The sequence below is a fragment of the Orbilia oligospora genome (genome assembly GCF_000225545.1).
Source record: "Orbilia oligospora ATCC 24927 unplaced genomic scaffold scaffold00083, whole genome shotgun sequence".
NCBI lineage: Eukaryota > Fungi > Ascomycota > Orbiliomycetes > Orbiliales > Orbiliaceae > Orbilia > Orbilia oligospora.
Genome location: NW_011645640.1, coordinates 1177358 through 1198202, shown reverse-complemented (window position 1 = coordinate 1198202; position 20845 = coordinate 1177358). Strand labels below are relative to the sequence as shown.

The following is a 20845-nucleotide window of genomic DNA, read 5'->3' as shown; positions in this document are numbered from 1 at the left end:
TCCACAGCTGCAAGGGCTTGGCGGCCGGGAGCACCGCAGCCGACGTTAACATCGAAGCAGGCAAGCTCGCCTTCAAGCGTCAGACATACCATGGCATCCCATCCCATCCCATTCCACTTCAAGAACCTCCCCCACGATGTACATGTACATGTATATGTACATATACAGACACCTATTGGGTTGACTAACTGGCCAAGTAAGAGTGATAATTAATAGTGATAGTAAGAGTAAGAAAAGTGTGTACTTATGCCCGTTCGTTCGTTCGTTCGTTCTTACCCTCAGCATCCATCCAGATCCATCCCACTTCACCGGACTTAAAATTAAGTAATTTGGTTAAAGGAGAACACACAACCCACTTCGCTCAACTGCGGTCAACTTCAGTTTAACTTCATCATTTTGCGTACGTACTGACCAGGTACTTACTTAAGCACTTACTGGCTTACATACCTTCCACCTCACCTCATCTCATCTCATCTCAAACCAATTTCAACTTCGAGTTCAATCTCAATCTCAATTTCAATTCCAATTCACAATCACAATTCACAAACTTCACCCCTCTCGTCTGGTACCTCCAAATCGAGAAAATTACCAAAAACCTCTTCGGAAGATATCATGGCCACAATGGCAACCACTCAGCCCAATATCAGTCCCCACCTGAAGGCGCTCGCCCAGAAGACCGATGTCTTCCCTCTCCCTGACTCGCTCAATTCGTTTGTCGATTTATCCGGCACAGCTACACCTGTCAGGCGAGGTTCCACTGCAGGTAAAGCAGACGAAGAGGCACCCACTTTCGACAATCCTTACAATGTCATGATTCACAACTGCAACCACAATCCTGTAAGCTTCCTTTTTTTTCCTTTTCGGATCATCTTGTCTGATCTTGTTACGGTGTCATTGTTTTTTTATTATTTTTTATTTTCTCTTCGATCGGAGAGCTAATTGGTATCGTCTCGTTCGCTGCAGTCTAAAATCCAAGAAGCCTACAACACACATCGAACCACCCGCAACTCGTTGTCGCGCCACAAGCTTCTCACAGACCCGACCCCCATCAAGCTCGATTACATCCTCCTCAAATCCCATGTCCTTCAAGATGGAACAATCGATCATCGCAATTGCCTTGTGTTCTGGGCCCGTCCGCCGCTTAGAGTGCGTAACTTCATTGCCACCGTGCAAGATAAGTTGAGAGCTGTCGCACCCAGTATGTACTCACGTCATACCCCTCAATACACTAAACAGCTTCACCGACTGACCAATCCAATTGATTAATTAATAGATCTCTGGCTAATGCCTCCTCCAAATCTTCATACTACCGTCCTCGAGATTACACACTCCCGTACGCCAGAGTACATCGCCGATCTCGTCAAGACTATGCGCCCGTCCCTTCAATCGATCGTAGACCACACCTATACCCACCGGGCCAAATTAGTCAAACCTATGCTTTCATTCGACGGTTCTGCTTGTGCTATCTCATTCGTCCCAGCTGCTCCAGCCGGTGAAGGAAGGGACAATGAGAAGGGTTCTCATAACTACAACTACACATACCATCACCTTCGTCGTGACCTCTACGACCTATCCAAGGAGTCTGGAGTCGAGATCGATAGTCGTTACACTGTTCCTTCCGCCCACATTACCATTGCCCGTTTCATAACCACGGAAGACCACGTCCCCTCCGAGCTCGCTGTCGGCGAAACAGCAGAACCGGAGGCTATCGCTTCGACCACGAGCATCTTGGCTGACTCTTCACAGCCCGATCTGAGAGCTACGATCCCAGCTGTGAAGATCAAGAAGAGCAAGATGGAGAAGTGGGTTGAGTCATTGGACGAGATCAACCAGTGGTTATCGGAGTACGAAGGGGATGGAGCGGAATGGATTGTTGGTGAGGAGAAGGGCTTGGATTGTAGAATCGGTAGGTTGTGGTACGGTGGCGGCGAGACCGTTGTGCTTGGTAAGGGTATTTAAGACCTCAATATATTTCTTCTTTCTTTTTCCTTTCTCAATACTACAATATGGTAAAGAAGTGGGGGGTTTAATGATGGTATGATAATATGCGATTTGTACATTGGTATAGCGTCATTGCGTTCTGCTTATCTGGTATGTAGAATAGAGCTGGAGCTATCATAGCAGCGCCAATGTCTTTTAAACAGAGGCGATAATGGAATCAAGGCAGCAGATGCCTCCTTAACAGAATAAGAAATACTTCTTATCTCCTTTAAAATTCTATCATTGCACGAGCGATATGGTAGGAACTTCCCTGTGCTTTCGAGCAGCACATGTACTGGCTCAATTCCAAGGCCTAGAATACATTCGTACGGACTTTGTGTGTGTGTTTATATCTCGTATCTGCATTATTAGACTAGGGATAACGGCCGTGTGGTATCGTATCCAAGCCCGTTATGAGGGATTCTGTGTATAAAGGTGGTAGTGTGTAGGATATCATGACACAAAGGCATGGCTGGTCGGATAAGAAAGTAGAAGTATATAAACAGCGGAAGTAGAAACACCCCGGATATGCCCAAAGTAAACGGATGATGGAACAAAAAGGCGAATTAAAGGGAAAACGGCGTAAATTAAATAATTTAGAAAACAAGAGCGGCACCCTTTGTCTTCTTGTCGCCACTATACAAAAAAAACAACTATATTAGTATCATTTTTCTCTCTCTTGCGGTCTGAAGTAGGCAGGTAAAAGAGAGTGATAGGAAAACATACCCCAATTCGAAGTGCTTACATCGCTTCAACGCCAGCTGAAGCTTTGTCTTGCAGTTAACGCATTCCAATCTCAAAACGATCTTCTTTGTTGTCTTTGCCTTCTTGTGGAACACAGGCTTTGTCTGACCACCATAACCGGATTGTTTTCGGTCATAACGTCTCTTTCCCTGAGCGAATAACGAGGCCTGTAGATGTATTTCGTTAGATACATGGGTTTTCTAGGCGGAAAACTCTCTGGGGGGAACTCGAGATAGTCGTACCTTGCCGGCCTTGTACTGGGTGACTTTGTGCTGGGTGTGCTTGCGGCAGTCCTTGCCCTTGCAGTAGGTCTTGCGAGTCTTTGGAACGTTGACCTGAAAAGTTGATGATACCGTCAGTTCTCCGCTTGTCAGATTATTCCATCAACATCCAGTTCCTCCAGAGTCCTGGTATCTCCAAATAATTGTCATAGATAGAATCGATTTCGGCGGAAAAAAGTTCGATATTATCGGGGGAAAAAGTGACATCGGAAAACATGGTCGACTACATCAATCGTATCCCTCCATTTTTTTCTTCTTGTTCGTAAAAATGCGTCGAGGAAGTCGAATATTATCGGGGAGAACAGCGGGAACGACGAAGAATTTGGAGATACCAGGACTCTCAAGGACCGGAGCGACAGATTGAAAGAAAAAAAACGAGTATCGAAGTTCGAGCATACCATTTTGACGGATTTCGAGTTGGCAGGTCGGGAAACAGGTAGATGATGTCGGAAGTGGTTTGTCGATTGAGGATGTTTGAAGATGGAGATGCTGCCTAATACAATACAATCTTTCTTTCTGGGTGCGGGTGTTGTGCGAGCGCCACACCTCGCTTAGTAGTTCAGGTATTGTACAGTTTGGCTGCCCCGCCACAATGAGGGTTTGGAAACCCTCTCCATATCTCACGTGATCAGTTCAACACACCAGCCACAGAGAGGCCATTAGAGCTATCACGTGACGATAAGAGATGAGGGAGCTTCTAGACCGACGAAATGCGGCGTTGCTTTCGTCACCTGTCTTGGCACTAGGTAACGAGGACGTGCTTCCTGTCGCCAACAACAAATGGAAACCTCCAAGCAACCTCCAAGCGATCACGCAATCGGGCAGCAGACTCCAATGCCCCATTAGGAGGTACCTCACAGCCATTACAGCCCTGATACCCGCGGCATCTCACTCTCTAGATACCAAAACGTCGCTTGGCTCAAACAGCTCTGCATTCTAGCTCTCTTCCCCCTTCTTCTCAAAGAGGCCCGTCATTTTTGGAGGGGGGTTCCCTCTTCCTTTCCTCTCTTCAACCCGTATACTGTCGACAAAAAGCGGTATTTTCAAGATGATAAATGCCGTGCTGGTGTTCAATAATACCGGTCAACCGCGGTTGACAAAGTTCTATTCGCAAATCGTGGGTCTTACTTTTACATCCTTATCAATATGCATCTTATATGTTCTTGGCTTTTTTTTTGGGGGGAGAGGGGGTGGGGGTGATGCAAGGCTTCATAAAATATATATAGAGATCTAATAGGAAATCACTTATTTTTAGGATGTCAACTTGCAACAGCGCCTGATATCCGAAATATTCACCTTAGTTGCCAACCGGCCGGCTTCAGCTTGTAACTTCCTACCTCTCCCACCTCTTCTACAGAAGACTTCTTCAGAAGCTCTCTCCGATACCGACCAACCTACCCGAATCATCTACCGTCATTATGCGACGCTGTACTTTATCATCATTGCAGATGATTTAGAAAGCGAGCTGGGCCTGTTGGATCTCATCCAGGTGTTCGTAGAATGTCTGGATAGGATATTTGAAAACGTCTGTGAGTTGGATTTGATATTCAACTTTGAGACGTTACATCAGGTTTTGGCGGAGATGATTCAGGGTGGTGGGGTGGTAGAGGTTGATAGGGCGACTATTGTGGAGAGCGTGAGAAAGGTATTTATATATATCTCTCCTTCTAATCTATTATTTATTCATGATGGATTACTAACGTGATATAATGTGACAGGCAGCGAAAGTTACAAAGAGGCCGCAGGCGTCGTTACCGGATAGTGCTACTCGCTCGGCTTCACCGTCGGGCAGAAGTTCACCGGCTCATATGGCTCATCGAGGTAGTGGCGTTACCGGTATCGGTTCTAACGACTTTGTCTGGAGCGGACGTTAACCATTCGATATAATTTTTTTACTGAGAAACAGGCTCGTTTACTTCTTATCTCGTTTCGTTGAACTGAGAAAAAAGGAGTTATGATAAAGAAGAGATTGAGGATACGATGACATAACAGTATGATAATCACAACCGTGCATAGAATCCCTTTACCCTAATGAAGTTGATGGGGAGAGAGAGAGAGAGAGTATGATGTGTTTGAAATGGGGGGTTTAACTCTTTTTTAACAGCGCATTTTTAATGTCGCTTTCTATTTTCTGATTGCAAAAAAGGATTTAACGATTTTTTTTTTAGAAGAATAGGATACTTAAGATACCCATTTATAGCGTTTTGGATTAGCGGTTTTCGGACAGGGGATATCAATATCGCGATATTGATTTACGATGGCTATGAGAAAGCCAGTTGCATTGTGGGGTTGAATGGCGCCATGGCAGTATGGCATTACTTATATTATATTAGAAGACCAAGAATGTATTTAGTCATCACCCTCATGTCGATACAACAGAGTAGTCCTGTTCATAGGGGCCGTCAAGACTAAGCTTCAAAGATGTCGTTATGATACACGCCTAGCCGACCGCGAAGAGCTTTCCCGTGTGAGAGACTAAACATCATCTTCGATGAAACCTTCTAACAGTTTAAGTTCGTCTTGGTTTTTTTTGGAGTAGAAGTGAAACTTATCAATGTTTCTTTCCGCCCAACTCGAAAGTAGTTTTGTGAATTCGACGACATGTTTCTCCTTCTCGAGATTTAATTCCTCAAAACATCTTTCAGCTGAAGCCTCTTCGATTGCATTTCTTCCCATCCAATCCTCAAAATGTCGGGTTGCAATACGTCTTGCGCAGCGTGCCATACCAACGCTAAAGCCGTCTAGTATTTGACGGCGAAAACCAGATATAACCTCGTCCTTAATCTTTTTCCTATGAGCCTCATTAAGTCCCTTATTTCTGCGATATATGCAAGCTTCAAGATCCATAGGATCCGTAGCTTCGTCTATGTAATATTCGGGATCGAGGGTAAATTTTTTTAGCCCTCTGACTGCTACATCGCCTATGTAGAATTTCGTTCTCCATCGGCCACTTATCGATTCCCCCGGGATTAGCTGCTGCAGGACCTCTTCATCCTCCTTATCGTCAACCCATCGATTGCCGATCAGTGTCATCGGAGAGAGACCGAGTCTTAAATTTTCGACCCCGGGGAGCGGGTGAGCTGCGAATTTCCTCCACCAAGCGATTGATGCCGTGCAGCCATATTGTAGGGTCTTGCAATTTTCAGGTGGTGCTATGAAGAATGATGGGTGGAAGAACACTGCGCTGTCACTCGGGTATGTCGCGGGTCCAATCACTAACTTTTCTAACCTCTTTAAACCGTCGAGGGCGGTTTGGAGGCCTTTTAAAGGCTCGGTCAGACTATGGATCGACCCCGGTTCGTATCTGCGAGATTCTGGCCGTATCCAGAGTTCCTTCAGATTGACAGCGCCGGAGAGGAGCTGTGTTAATGCCTCGATTTCATCAATAATATTATCCTCTATATGAATGGACAAGCTTTCGTGAAATTCCCTCCACTCTTCGGAGAAAGTTCCACCTTGCAAATGATGGACCGCTCGCAGTTTTGTAAGAACAGTTAGGTTCAGAGCGCCCGTTCGAAGGAGCGGAGGTAGAGATTCAGTATGTAAAGTCATCGAAAACTCGCCCGGGGATTTCGATTCCGAATATTTCTTGATTCGATGCAACAGACTAAAGTCGACATCGGGCGGGATTGGGTACTCTAATTATAACTCCAAAATATTAGACCATCAAGTCTTTAAATAAATCGTATAAGATGATATCTTGACGTCGTGCATAATAATCACACTCACTGTTGGCATCTCGCAGGGCAACCTCTCGAAGGTTAATTTTCCCAGACTTAATTAAGTCTTCCAGAAGTCTTTGAAATCCATTTTTTACAGTACGGCTCTTTATTGAGAAAGTGGTCTCGGGTGCAAGGATTTTGATTTTCTTGATGTACTTGTATCCTAATGCATCTACGCCAAATTCGTCGGTGGTGTCAGCGAGCCGCCATACCCGGTGTTTTGAGAGTTCATTGTAGATGCTGAACTCATCATCATCTGGCGTAATGGTGTCGTAAAGGGTTAATCTTGACCATATATACGGTAGACAGACGGAGTGAAGGTATTTGCATGTCCGGAGGAGGGAGAGGATGTCACGTTTGCGTAGATAGAAGAGAATGGGGTCGAGTAGTTCGGGGATGAGGTTGCTTAAAGACGTCATTGTAAAGGTGGTTTTTGTACAGTCGTACTATCTATGTAATCTAACTGTCTATATGGACTGATGGCTCTAATGTGAATGTAGATAAATGTATCACGCGTCGTTCCGAACTGTCGATAGTTGAGCAGCCTTCAAATTCATATGCTGAACCAAGGCAAGGAGCCTCACGTTAGTACAGTATTCTGGTAAATATTGATTACACCAAATTTTATAACATGGTAGCAGCGCTGGAGTTGATGTCTGAGCATTCGCGTTCTGGAGTAGCTCGTAGTCTGGAGAGGTTGAAGCTTGTGCCCTTAGCTTATGTGTGGATGTGGATAGCTCGCCTTCTAACCCTTGTAAGGATTACCGTGCCCGCTTCCCGTCCGTTTCCCCGAAACCTTCTGTCACAAAAACTGCTTGCTCATTTCTTCTACGATCCAACTTGCAGCTCGCATAGAGAGCGTGGGAGATGTGGGGTGTCCTTTGCAGCTTTTCAGCCAATGAACACATTGACGTCGGACCTTGCATATGGCTGCAACCACTTCGATCGAAAGATCTCTGCAGATTCGGGTGGAACCAGGAAAACGACTCACCACGAATCCTGAACGACTGGGTCGAAATGAGCCCAGACTGCTTCAGAGGTTCACAAAACCGGCCGCGCTGTATTTCTCCTGCGTTAGGTCATGTTTTGGTGGCTGATAATAACCCCGGTCAATATCATATCGCCTGGTAGTATTATCCCAAACACACCAATTTGCTGTTTTGCTCGCTAGCCAAGGGTGGGATGGTCCCAAGCAGTCGGGTTGCCTGGAATCCTCCCTTCCCAAGTCCTGAATTTTTTCCTCATCGATTCTTCCTGCAGCTCGTGTTCGATGCATGGTATTGTTTATTTTTCTCTTCACTCGCAGTCCTTCCCGTCGTGTCTTTCTTTTGTGATTCTTTTGCATCTTCTGAATTTGTCTTTGCATCCCTTTCTTTCTCATTAACAGGCTCGAATTCCACGTGCTTCTTTTCATTTAGTTGTAAAGGGAGAACGTGAATGCTATGCTTGTCCTACTCTAGCTCTTCAGCCAGGAGCGTTTCACTTCTGGATCTACCTTTTCTATATCCAATTTAGCGGATTTGTAACAGCTGGTCAAATTATTTCCCGTCTACTGCTGTTGGGATAACGTCCCGAGGAAACACAACAATGGCTATTCGGCATGGCAATTGTAACTTTCGGAATCTCGAGTTCAACACTGTTTGCGGGTGTCAGGAATTCATGCCTGAAGAGGAAGATGGAGTCTCAACAGGGCTCCTATCATCTGGGGGGCGTGCACGGAAGGTGCGTTATTGCGTAACTTAAAACTGACATCATGCATCATGAGATCAATTGTAAACTCACATAAAATGTCGTTTTATATAGACGTGTCTTTGCGGCCACTTTGTAAACTTCCATTCGAAACACGCCGAAGATTCTCGCGAGCCCAAGAAACAGCAACAGTATGGAGATAGCTTTCGATCCGCAAGGCTTAGGTCTGGTGCGACTAGTCCGACCTCAATCGTCGCCTTGACAAATGGTAGACCGACACCGATGACGACGCAACCGCAAGACTCTTCGGATCGATACAATCTTTCAAAGACTTTTGAAGATCCTCCACGATACCAATCGAATCACCAAACTCGAGTACTCCCAGGAAGCTTTGGTGGTGACACCGGACTTGGAATCGGTTTGCGGGCCGCTCGAGATGCGGGTGGATCCAATGGCGCCCAATCAGGCGACTCGTCAGCAGTCACCGAGGTAGCTCCGCATCTCAATTTTGCCCATAGTCGTAATAATAGTCGTGCTGGCCAAGTGCTTGCTGAAATGCGACGGGAGCAGCGTGGTGGGTCTCTTTTACAATCCACACGTTCGCCACCAAAGTCGACCCATCAAGTTTCTGTGCAGCATACGGGCTCGTCCAAGGGGCCTGCAGATGATGCGACGGTTGCATCAACTGTGGCGGATTCCCAAATTATTACGGGACAGGATCGGTATCTCGAATTTGATCGAAGAGTCAATGGTGCTCTGCATATTGTGCATGGCTTGTCGCAGGCGTTTCTCCCGCTTAACCTGCAAGAAAGGATGCGACTAGGGGCGCCCACTGACACAAGAGATACATCTCCATATATCGCATTTGATGAGCGAGAGCATTCAAATGATGAGCTGCAGAGGCAAACGTTGGCGATTGAAGCCCAGTTAATAAGCCTTGCCAAAACAGTTGCTGGGCGTTTGAACCCTGGCCTCGCAATAAATGACGAGCCCCGGAATCGGATAGAGGAGCTCCCACAGAGTGTCCCGACAGTAACCCAACTCCAGGACTCACACAGACCACTTGAGTCCACTCCATTACCTGTAGTATCGCCAATTGACAATGTAGTTACTGCACCCCTGAGGCCAGAACCCGTTCCAAATCCATCCACAGAGATCGCGGTCATCGAGGAGGAGGAGGAAGAAGAAGAAGGAGAGGAGCGGGAGACAGCTGCTGTACCAGCTAGTGGCCCCGTACCCCTACTCCCAGGTGTGACTGAGTCTTTCGTCAATCGGAGGCTGCATGATATCAGTGAAAAGGTGGACTTGCAAGAAGAAATGTGTAACGATGTTATCAAATTTAAGAATGACACGGAAGAAGAGATTACTGAAATGGGCGCCAACGTCTTCACCCTTGAAGAGAGGCTCAATAACATGGAAAATCAGTTCCAGAGATACATCGAGGATCGTGAGCAAAGTTTCCGGAATTCGAAGCGGGCTCGTGATGAGGAAGAAGAAGGCTCAAGCATGGAGAAGAAGAAGCGGAAAAAGCGAAGACGTGAGCGGGATGCTACAACAGTTGAACTTCGAACCCCGTCATCTGTTGGGCCGGCCGAAAAGAATTATGTCTCGAAAAAAGTCGCTCGAGGCTCCGAGGTCAACCAACTCATCGACGGTACCTTCAAACAGACCCTTACCACTACAACCTCCTTCACACGAACTCACTCAACTTCTACCTCTTTTACCTCGACTTCTTCCTGTTCCACTTCAACAAAATTCAACCAGACCGCCTTAATCAAATCGCTTTCTAGTCAAATAGGAGTTCTACAACAGCGCCTTCAGCAGGTGGAAGCTGTATCTGCGCCATCAACCGAACGCCCTTGGGTCGTTCAAGTCATAGTTCTTCCACAATGTACTTGGACAACCTGGAGACCCACCAAAGAGGGGGACTTACTCGAGCAGCAAAGAGGCCCGAGAGTTATACCACCTTCGGGTAGAGCCTGGAAACGCCTAAACTCTCGAGGACTCATTAAGTGCCTCGAGATTACCGGGGGCGAATATCGGGATATTGAGAGAGCTATTCGAAAGGCTTTTGGGGCGGTATTAAATGCTCTTTTCGAAGCTAGCGAGATTTCCACCCAGCAACAATCTCCATATGATTGGTCACCCTTGCGCAAGGTTCCGGACCAACTTACACTTCGTGCCTTATCGACTGAAGAGATGAGTAGGCAGTTTTGGAAAATCGATTTCCTCCGTGGCACTTGTGCTGAGGATATTTGTTTACGCGCTGCTCAAAGCCCACGATCTCCAAACGTCCCGTCTTCGGATACTCAGACAAGGAATAGCCAAGCAGTTAGATGCTCACCGCAGAAAATTCAACTAAATAGGCCGACACACCGATTGTACATCACCAATTGCTGGACTGCGGGTATGGGCGCCTCTTGGGACACCGCTGGAGACAATACTCAATTGTCATCCGTTAACTCAAAACGACGTACTGGATCAGCAGTTAGCACCCAGGTCTCATCAGTTGGTACTAGCAGCCTTCGAAGGAAGTCCAAGCTTGACGTCCGGAGTTCAACCAGCCCTAAGATTGGAGACCATAACTATCGAAGTGTATGGTCTGAAATACGTAATCTCCCGCCAGCAAGCGTGTATGTTCAAGACAGCAAGCATGAGATCTCCAGCGTAAAGCCGAAACTAGTAGAGGATGAGGCATTCTGGTACTATGATGCTCTTCTCGACGGTCCTCGGGATGATAGTAGTTCCTCGGGGGAAGCTAGTGGATCGGAGGCAGCGCAGTCTAGCGGTAAAGAGGATGGCCAGGATCAAAAACTGCTGAGGTCTACCCAACGCTCGTCCTCTTCTTCCTCTAGCCGCCGGAAAGACACCCACCGATCACAAAGGGTGGCCACGCACCCGACAATTTATGAAACAGGAATGAGCATGTCGCTTACACAACAGCCCCCATTGCTTGTTTCACAGGCTTCCCTAAACGGGCGTCCTGCCCCTAGCCTCTCGAGGAACAGCTCCAGAAATCTCGGTGATGGTGACCCTGCAAGTGCGTCCTTGGGAGCGTTTAGTCATGACTCTGATAGCACACCGAAGGCTCGAAGTTTCGTGAATACCCAGAACTCCTCATTCCAAAACACGATCTGCCCCCCAACTCAGCCAGCATACACGACGAAGGGTACAGTCCCTACCGTGCCTCCTACAACCAGGGTTTTGCGAAGCTCCCGACGTGTTCAAGAATCACAACTGAAGAAGGAACCGAAGGACACTAGTGGCGAGAAGACCCCCACTAACTCTATGGTGGGAGACCGGATCCCTTCGCAAACCCCCCTGCTCAACCGAGAAAGCAGCAAAGGAAGCACAGTCGAGCAATGGGAAGACGCACCAGCACGACTCTCTAGAGCGTCAACAGTCGAAGACCATCCGCCGGCATCCCTACTAGTAAATCCTCACAACTCGGAGGAAATGAACGCTGAGTTGAAACTCAAGTATGGGCATGACCATGCATCTTTCAGCAAGTATATTGAACCATTGGCACCCCTCAGCGCCAGTCTCCCTCTACCTGAGAAGCGTAGGGGCCGCTCCAAGGAATAATCTGTCAACTCTTCTTATACGCCCTTCAATCCCACTATTTACAAGCACTATCCTTAATATTTGATTCACTATCTCTATTTCTTGGCTTTAGCATGATTATTTTGCAAGTCTTTGGCTCTTAATATCTACCGACGCCACTCTATACTCCACTTACTTATCTACTCTCTTTTCATGGCTTCGCGCATAGCGTCTGACAAAAAGCTCGGTCGTTTATTTATTTATTTTTGGCATTCTATCGGAGGATTTCTTATTTACACATAATGTCTGAGATTTTGGCAAGCGATACGCATACTAGTTAGGATTTCATGTTTGTTTTTTTGATTTCATGCATTATGGCGCTTATGTTTACCCTTTAACGGCCGCGGAATGATCACCTAAAGATCTGAAGGGTACCTATCGTTTGAGAAGAATATATAATATCTCTTTTGTCAAGTTGAAACCATTTAAAACCGAATACACGAATGAAAATAATCCGGTGAACTCCAATTTTAAGCCTTTCATGAGAGTTTCAGGCTTTAGCTATCTTGCACATGTGATATGCGTTGGTTGATGTTGAAAAATGGATCATGGTTCCACAAAGCTTTGAACCTTTTTTGGGACTTAAACCTGTGTGGTGTTCCCTTCTGGACGACCTCCACGTGGATCCAGCGTTGGCGCATGCATAGCCAATATCTCGCTCGTTATTCCCATCGAAGTCGTGCATGCGCATCATATGCATGTAGAATCCTCGTCATGTCGTTTGTATATTCCCAATCTTCCAATCAGATCTAAAATGGGTACATCATTTTCGAGAGCGGTTTCCTTCTTCATTTGTTGTCATTGGCTCAGGTTACAGTACTTGGCCTGGTAACTCTGACTCGACTCCTCCCCGTACCGGTTTCACGCCTTCTATACAGATTCGATTCCAAAGTTAGAAAGCATACGAACATGTGCATGAATGAACATCAAGTACTATTGTATTGGAATAGCGATTTTAAAAAAAACATCTGCACACCATGTCAAAGGGAGGAATAGACCTTCCATCAAGAGTCCTACTCACATCTATCTTCGATTCTCTCGCCACAATTCAAATACCAACTCCAGAGCCCTCTGCCACATTACCTCCAGCATCCACATCCAGCTTCTCAAATCTTCCAATACCCACAGCAAACCCCATCCGCTTCCTCCCAGCTGCATCCAGAAACATCTTTCTAACAGCACATTGTCTTCTCCCCACAACGTTCCTCGCAGCTCTCGATCTGCTCGAGAAGTCACTGGTTGAGCGGTATACAACCGTTGATACTCCGACTTCAGCTCCAAAGGTTTATTATATACGCTCTAACCCGCCGCCTCCACAGTCACTTGTCATCCCGGGTCCGAATTTTACGTTAACGTCAACTCAAAAGTCTGGGTTTCCAAAGTCTGGAAAATCATATATTTATGAAGTACGGCCTGCTGTGTGGAATTGTACTTGTATAGCTTTCACTCTGGCGGCTTATCAGAGACATACTCTGCTTCATACACAGAATAAAGGATATGGATTCGATCCTGATGATGAAGCTGGGTTTGAAGCGGAGAATAGCTCTGGAGAAGAGCAAGACGAAGATATAGAAAACCAAGGGGGAAACAGCATTGGGGGCGAAGACGGGGAAGAAGAGGATTATGGGGATGATACACCGGGATCGGATGGTGTATTTGATAAGAACAATTGGTATGGCGGCATCTATACCCTGGATTCTGAATCTAGTAGCAAGAAGAAAGCAAAAAAATCGGTAGTGCCGATATGCAAGCATCTTCTTGCCGCGGTTCTTGCAGAGAAGTGTCAAGGCCTGTTTGGTGGGTATGTTGTTGAAAAAGTAGTAACTACGGATGAAATGGCCGAAATGGCCGTTCTTTGGGAGTAATCAAACACCATAGATGGATCAGATTCAAAATAAGTGTGCAGAAGACTAATATTTCTTTGGCACGGCGGCCTTGGGGTACATGGTTGGCCAATTCGCCAAGCAGAGTGCATCGATATCAATTTGAATTCTGTATGTATAACATGAGGTCAAAGTTTAGACACTCTAAATTTCTTACTCCAAAATAAATCACTAGAACGACATTATGTATGTCGGAATCACTCGAGGCCGGATACCATTTCAAACGAGGTAAACTTCCAGATACAGATTCCATGTACCCATCACCTCCATAAAGCCATACTCCCGTTTTAAGGAGAGTACAGCAAGAAGCAAACATGATACCCCCGCAAGCGGGTTTAATCTTCCATCCGATGTAGACATTCGCCCTCACTGACTTAAAGAAAGGAATGTATATGCTTGTTAGATGGTGCTTGAAGTGTGCGACGTAAGCCATCGCTGTAGTGTTAGGATCCTCACAAGAAAAAAGGATTGGTTGACGGAGCAAGATACCCTGTGGCTAGCTCACTAGGGCGGTTGAATTAATAGCATTCTAATCGCTTCCGCGATCTCTAAAATTGCAAATTATCTAAATCTAGATCGCCGTCCCTTCTAGATGTATAAGTTGGTAAAATCGCTCGCTGGGAACAATATCAAAAAAAAGAGTTGGACGGATATAAATATCAACGCCTGCAATGGAGGTGATAACGGCAGAAAGGAACCTAGTAATCAGGTGTGGTGGTGGGTATTAAAAGACGTTAAGAAAATTGCTGGTGATGTTAAGAAGTCGGAAAATTTTTTATATCTTGGCGGCTTCCTTGACATTTCCAACCTTGAGCTTCTCAGTGTACTTCTTGAGGACTCCCTCATTGTGGTACTGAATGGATTCATGTTAGCATAGGCAAGAGAGAGAACCGCACTGGTTCTGTTTTTTGTACCTTCCAAAATTGCTTCGAGGCGTCCTTTCCAGCGACGCGCTGAAGAATTTTCTTTCCGCCGGGATGCTCATCGACGAAGCCTGTCGGGACAGCAAGTTAGGATTTTTCGTTCGAATGAGTACGGCGATTCCGTAGCATCCGGTGCTAGGTATCGTGACTTACTTGTGACATCGTAGACACCGCTGTCAATAATGATGTACAAACCGGCGGTGGTGAACTCCTTGTCGGCCATTTTTGAAGAGATCTGCTTTCGCGGAATATGATACAAACTATGGAGGAAAGGTTGAGCACGTTATTGAGAACGTAGAGAGATTGCGGTGGTGGTGGGAAGACATCATTCCTGGCACGAGGTCCGGAGAAGGGTTTTTGTAAGCGCAAGAATCTTTTTGTGGTTCGGTGCTGGAGAAAGTTACCGAGGTTGAAAGTCTTGGGGCAGGTCATCCAAGGGTGACTTTGGCAACACATTTACCTGCCCAATAGAAACCCGGGTATTGGAAACCGGACTGCCTCGGTCTCAGATATTTCGAGCCAGAATGCCTATTAGGAAGTCGGCTATGGTTTCATGAAGTCTGTCAGGGCTAATTTATATCAAAAAACCAATTTTTTATGTATTTTTTAAACTAATTTGTGTCACTAAAATGACAGGGCTGGGACGGACAATTGATCGAAGAAATGGCATGAACAACACCTAAAATCCAACAAACCCTCCTGTCTCCTTCTTAAATAATCTTAATATTGATTGCATCGATTGCAAAATATGGCTAGTTCATATAGTTGCTGAGCCAGATTGCATTTTGGCGAGTAATAGCCTCCATATACACCTTATTATTGTTGTTATGAGCATGGCATATTGGAAGTATCATTACATCATTGGATCCTGATGCTACGGCAGCAGGCACCTCTCCATCAATAACATGGCCACCAATAAGTACAGGGCCGCACTTCACCGTAGATGGAAAGTTAAGTGATGTACAACCGACCGGAGTGACGCCCCCATAAGCCGCTATCCATAACGCGATCCACGATGGAGCTGAATGAGTGGGGTCTGGAGTGCTTCCGATAACATTGGCGAAGGGCCCATTTACAGGAACATTCCACTTCCCGCCGTAATAAGAATCGAGCTTCTTTATTTGAACTCCTTCACCATAATTATGAGCAGGGTCAAAGGTTCCGATTAATTTACCGTCAGGGTTGTGGACCGTAGAGAGCTTCAAGTAATGTTCTAATGGTAATCCCGCGGGGAGGGTCTCGCGAATCTGTATAGAAACGGTATTTGTTGCTGTGAGAGCTGCAATAAGGGCCTCGTTGGCACTGCGGGCTATATCTTTGAATATCTTGGCCGCACCGGGCGTTAAGGGAGAATTGTAATTCCAGTCTCGGTTATGATGTACTTCGTCTGCCGCAAAACCAGCGTTTGCGGCGTGCTCATAAGCATATTGTTCCGTACCCTCTGGCCTAGTAATAAAGGCCATGCCATCGGCAGAGGGAAAGTCTGTACCGCAGACTCTAACAATATTGCGTTTTGCGTCATAAGAGTAGCGGAATGTTAAAGCCCCAAAGAGCTTTCGGCGGCCGCCGATATGGACGTCACCGAATTCGAGTTCCGGCGATGTAAAATAATTATTGATGCCTTCTTTGAAACTAACCTCGATCTCATAGACGTGTCCATGAAGATTAAGCGTTGGTACCTGATACGGGACAGGTGAGCCGATGGAGAGCTTAACACAGAACGACATTGCGTTTGTATAGAAATTTAACTCTGTTGATGATATATTGGTTATAAAATAAATTCATTAAATATAGGTCTGTAAAAGGATTTTCGAAATTTCAGGGTGCTGCGTATTATAGCGCTGACTATTTGCTAGCTTCCTATAGACTCGGTGGGAAATCCGGTCTATTATATACTATTCCGCAACCCTATGATTTGAACATTTATCGCCGGCGCCGTCACAAATCTTCTAGAGCAATACATAACAGGTCTCGAAATATCAATGGCTGCAATACGGTTATCACTACGACGTCGGTATATTTTACCACTGTTAAATATCAGCTGGAGCTGAACGCTACGCATTGCATCGTAAAATAATGCGCAATGCAAGCCACATAATATTAGAAACAGACAAATGCATTAACAGTTATATATTTTGTCCATATGACCATTGAATCCCGCCTTTTATCTTAGCCGCAGGGAGGACTTGTGTTCTATACTTGATCCTAGCGACGGTAAGTGAGAATTATTTCTTTGTAGGTATGACTATCGGATATCGTTGGATAGATATTCTGAAGACCTCAACGAGTTTCGTTAAAGGATATTGATAGCCATGTAAAGCGAAATCATAGATGTCTCCATGCGCGACTTCTTTCAACGACCTAGCCCGCAGTATTAATATTAATTAACATATTGGTGAAATATCTCACGCTTCCAAGGTCCCCAAACCTTGATAATATCACCTTCCCACCTTTACTAATGAAAAGCACAAGGTTAAGCGGATGGATAGCCATGGCTGAACTACCAAAAAACGAAACATGCAGCTCTACCGCAATCGCCAAGTTTGACGGGAGGGAAAAAAGACATATTTCCTTCAAAACAAGCTTTAAGGCTGGCCCGACAAAAACGATGGCCTTTTTCGATCGCACTCGCGGGTCTGCGAATTATGATCCGATGCATGAACACCGTCCCCCAATTGGCTGGGTTTCGAAGATGTTGTCGTAGGGCTGAAAGGACATCGGTAGGGCTGAGTCTGAAGTATGCATGTAGACACACAACTCGAAAATTTGGGCGCGGGCACAGGAAGGAAAGGTATATATCCGGGACTGGCGCTGATACCGTGACCTCCAAATGTATACGTGCATGACAGGCCTATAGCGGCCCCTGAACAGCCCGTTGGTAACTAGCTATAGGTCCTGCAACTCAGAGATTACTAGGTAAGGTGGGTGATACCTCTGACGGCTTCAACGTATAAGGTCTATCAATTTCGTTAATTAACTACTTAGTATCGAGCTCGATCTAAGTAATTATAAGTAGCAATACAATTATTAATTACCATGCATGACTATCGTCATTTAACGTTAAATTACTCTTTTGGATCATCAACTTATTGAGCCTTGACTCGACTGGGCATGAAACCAATCTCCAGAAACCGACAATATTGCAATCTGCACTCGAGCTCGAGACAGACATCTCCTCCATGGATTAGCCTCGAATCTCCATGGATCTGCTTTTAACTCTAATGAGCCACAATCCAACATGCAACATACATACATCAACTCAAGCATTTCCGCATACCCAAGTACAAGCCGAATACAGCATCGAATCTCAAACTAACTGAAAACATCTATCCGTCCAAATCCTCCAATGGTGGCCGCCCAATATTTAGAAGTGGGTCGTCATAGTCGAACCCGGCCGCCATTATTCTTCTCATAAAAATAAGCGTAAGCGCCACCAAACCCGGATTTATTGGGAGGAGCTTATAGTACTCCTCGGGGCCCTCCTCCCACCGGCCCTTTAGAGGCCGGTACGGCATCACACACCCAGGATGTTGAAGGGTAGCGTTTTTCTGAACGTAAGCTTCTAAGTGAGTTTGCACTGGCTTTCCTAATATAACAACTGATTCCATCACTTGGATAGCCTTCATAGCATTTTCGTAGTTGGTCTGCATCAGCGGGTTCTCCTTAAATTCTGGCGCACGCGTCCAGTAGCCGTTTGGTAATAGCTCACAGTAGTGTTCCTCAGTCGCTATCTTCCCCTCCACTCTAAACCACGAAATCGCGGTGGGGCAATATGATACACCCCTTTCGTCTCTCTTTTCGGCCATACGCGCATCGGTCGAGCTGTAATTAAACAAGGATAATGACAGTAACGCTAGAGCCCCGAAAACAGGTTGCCAGGACTGACGTGGGGCTTGGAGCGCACAATTCACAAACTTGACGTCGGCAAGGGTTCCTTTTCGGTCGACGAGGAATTTTATGATATCGTCGCTCTTGAAAGCAAGCGTGTCGAGATGAAAGTTTCGAAGGAACAGAAGATGACCCTCAGTCGCACTGAGAGAAATGAGTCGGATCGAGGGAACATATGGTAGATGTAGTTCATCAGAGAGCTTTATCTCCTCTGTCCAAGCGATGTCGTTAAAAACAATAGAAAGCCCAACCAACTGACGCGGGTGGAGAATGAATTTAGCAACATTTTTTTGATAAGATGTGATCCGTTCTACCGAGCGTTTGACATGAAATATATCGGTTAATGGTGGTCTTTGAAAATGCACCACCAGATTGTTCAGATTTGATATTACCGGCTGGTAGAAATCTACCCTTATATATTCGCTGCCGTCAATATCGTTTCGGAACCAACGATTTGGAATAAATCCATCCCTCCGATCTGTTCTGAGGTAACATAATGAGGTGAGCTTGGGTTTATCGGACTTAAACACTCTGAAGCTTTTTAGAACACTCCTGAATACGGTCGAGGCGAAGTCGGGTTTAAGGTTCTGGTATTTGCGAGTGATGATCCCATCTGGAGTTGTCTGTGACCCGTCATATTGTCGATAGAACTTCAGAAATTGTTTTGCTATCCGGTGCCGGTACTCTGAAGACATCCCGAAGTCGTGCGAATCGCAGAATGCCTTTAGTATGTATTCTCGGTAATGAGATAGGACGACTTTGCCGGATAGAAGAGTATGACTGCCTGGGTTTGCGATATCGATACGTTCAATATCCGGCAATAACATAATCGCTTCTGCGAATAAACCCTCCAGATCTTCTGAGCATCTCGTCTCGGATGGGTAGGCATCATATGCCCGGTTTAATATCTGATGGAAGCTTCTCAGTTCATCTTCAGTAATTGGGACCTGAGTTGGGAGCTGGGGTGAGGGGTCGATGTAGGGTGGGTAAACCTCGATCACAAGATGGCGCAACCTCAAGCTCGGATCAAAGTTGCGACAACTCTCTTTTGCAAAGAAAAGCAATGCCTCGAGGTCTATTCTAGTCCAATGATATTTCCGAGAAACTGTGAGCCTACACATCAAATTATGTCGACCCATAATACTAAGCTTCCGGCAGGAACGTCTCATGGACACAACGTCACGGATTGACAACATCCTCAAAATTTCGTCGACGAGTTCTTGTGGAAGAGATGTAATATGGGCGGACTCTTTCGAAGTCTCCGAGGTGTCTGATTCTGTAAATAAATCGTCCACTAGACACCGTTTTTTGAGTTAGATTCTTGACTTTTCCGTCGAGTGGTGCATAGAAGCCCACAGTAACAGGGTATTAGACTAGTGATAACAGGGCTGGTATATATTACCGAGGGCGACTTACTATTATATTTGACCAGTACAAGACTAATTTGACTCTATGGTTATAGCACCGATTTCCCACATAGGGATCTCGGATGTCAAAGTTCAAAACTAGGTAAAAAGGTGTAATATAGTAAAAGGTATAGCCATGTCCGAATACAGGCTTACAAAGTGGTCGAGGTACATGTGTCGAAGAACGGGAAACCGCGGATGGGCATTTTGTAAAGAAATATGTATGCAAATACCTGCACACACTTGACTCATATGCTCATTGGACATCAAATATATAGATAATATATAAAATCGATCTCCAAAATTCTCAATTTTTTGTGCGGTGTGATATTCTAGCGTTGATCTTCCATAGTGTTGATGGTTTGAGGATACATATTTTGCAATATTTGAAAACTGGCAGCTTCAAACCAGGACTACGTATACTTTTATTGCCGTACCAAGTCGTTCCCTTCCATCAAATAACTAGTTCTGAAGAGAAAAAATGATAGTTCCGCAATCTTCATCTCATATCATTCGGTGAGCCAGTATATCACGTTGTTGCCATATATTATACAAGTACCTAGGTACTTACTTAAAGTATGTATACACTGTGTACTTAAGTAACCACCATATTTGCAGTCTTGTAATGAGATTTCCGTGTGGCGGCACCAATCTTTTTGGTAAACAAGCACAGCGGGTAAGTGCCTTACATGCCCAAAAACAGAAGAAAAAGGGCCTTCATATGGA

The 20845-nt window shown here is 45.6% G+C and overlaps 9 protein-coding genes across 9 annotated transcripts; 4 read left to right on the top strand and 5 right to left on the bottom strand.

Moving 5' to 3' along the window:
• Positions 1–621: 621 nt before the first annotated feature.
• On the top strand, positions 622–1959 carry AOL_s00083g348 (uncharacterized protein; the record flags this gene model as incomplete). The annotated part of the gene is made up of 3 exons (XM_011125527.1): positions 622–837; positions 964–1198; positions 1274–1959. 3 exons carry the CDS (start codon positions 622–624, stop codon positions 1957–1959), a joined length of 1137 nt encoding a protein of 378 aa, XP_011123829.1.
• Positions 1960–2576: 617 nt separating this feature from the next.
• On the bottom strand, positions 2577–3406 carry AOL_s00083g347 (uncharacterized protein; the record flags this gene model as incomplete). The annotated part of the gene is made up of 4 exons (XM_011125526.1): positions 2577–2616; positions 2707–2891; positions 2967–3059; positions 3404–3406. 4 exons carry the CDS (start codon positions 3404–3406, stop codon positions 2577–2579), a joined length of 321 nt encoding a protein of 106 aa, XP_011123828.1.
• A 647-nt stretch (positions 3407–4053) lies between these two features.
• On the top strand, positions 4054–4879 carry AOL_s00083g346 (uncharacterized protein; the record flags this gene model as incomplete). The annotated part of the gene is made up of 3 exons (XM_011125525.1): positions 4054–4122; positions 4261–4650; positions 4724–4879. 3 exons carry the CDS (start codon positions 4054–4056, stop codon positions 4877–4879), a joined length of 615 nt encoding a protein of 204 aa, XP_011123827.1.
• Positions 4880–5480: 601 nt separating this feature from the next.
• Positions 5481–7146, bottom strand: AOL_s00083g345 (uncharacterized protein; the record flags this gene model as incomplete). Its single annotated transcript, XM_011125524.1, has 2 exons — positions 5481–6643; positions 6735–7146. The coding sequence occupies 2 exons, from the start codon at positions 7144–7146 to the stop codon at positions 5481–5483; spliced, it is 1575 nt and encodes a 524-aa protein (XP_011123826.1).
• A 1168-nt stretch (positions 7147–8314) lies between these two features.
• Positions 8315–12001, top strand: AOL_s00083g344 (uncharacterized protein; the record flags this gene model as incomplete). Its single annotated transcript, XM_011125523.1, has 2 exons — positions 8315–8449; positions 8531–12001. The coding sequence occupies 2 exons, from the start codon at positions 8315–8317 to the stop codon at positions 11999–12001; spliced, it is 3606 nt and encodes a 1201-aa protein (XP_011123825.1).
• A 995-nt stretch (positions 12002–12996) lies between these two features.
• On the top strand, positions 12997–13884 carry AOL_s00083g343 (uncharacterized protein; the record flags this gene model as incomplete). Its single annotated transcript, XM_011125522.1, has 1 exon — positions 12997–13884. The coding sequence occupies one exon, from the start codon at positions 12997–12999 to the stop codon at positions 13882–13884; it is 888 nt and encodes a 295-aa protein (XP_011123824.1).
• A 793-nt stretch (positions 13885–14677) lies between these two features.
• AOL_s00083g342 (uncharacterized protein) lies at positions 14678–15048 on the bottom strand (the record flags this gene model as incomplete). Its single annotated transcript, XM_011125521.1, has 3 exons — positions 14678–14755; positions 14817–14896; positions 14979–15048. 3 exons carry the CDS (start codon positions 15046–15048, stop codon positions 14678–14680), a joined length of 228 nt encoding a protein of 75 aa, XP_011123823.1.
• Positions 15049–15577: 529 nt separating this feature from the next.
• AOL_s00083g341 (uncharacterized protein) lies at positions 15578–16552 on the bottom strand (the record flags this gene model as incomplete). The annotated part of the gene is made up of 1 exon (XM_011125520.1): positions 15578–16552. The coding sequence occupies one exon, from the start codon at positions 16550–16552 to the stop codon at positions 15578–15580; it is 975 nt and encodes a 324-aa protein (XP_011123822.1).
• A 1599-nt stretch (positions 16553–18151) lies between these two features.
• AOL_s00083g340 (uncharacterized protein) lies at positions 18152–20325 on the bottom strand (the record flags this gene model as incomplete). Its single annotated transcript, XM_011125519.1, has 2 exons — positions 18152–20007; positions 20292–20325. 2 exons carry the CDS (start codon positions 20323–20325, stop codon positions 18152–18154), a joined length of 1890 nt encoding a protein of 629 aa, XP_011123821.1.
• Positions 20326–20845: the final 520 nt, after the last annotated feature.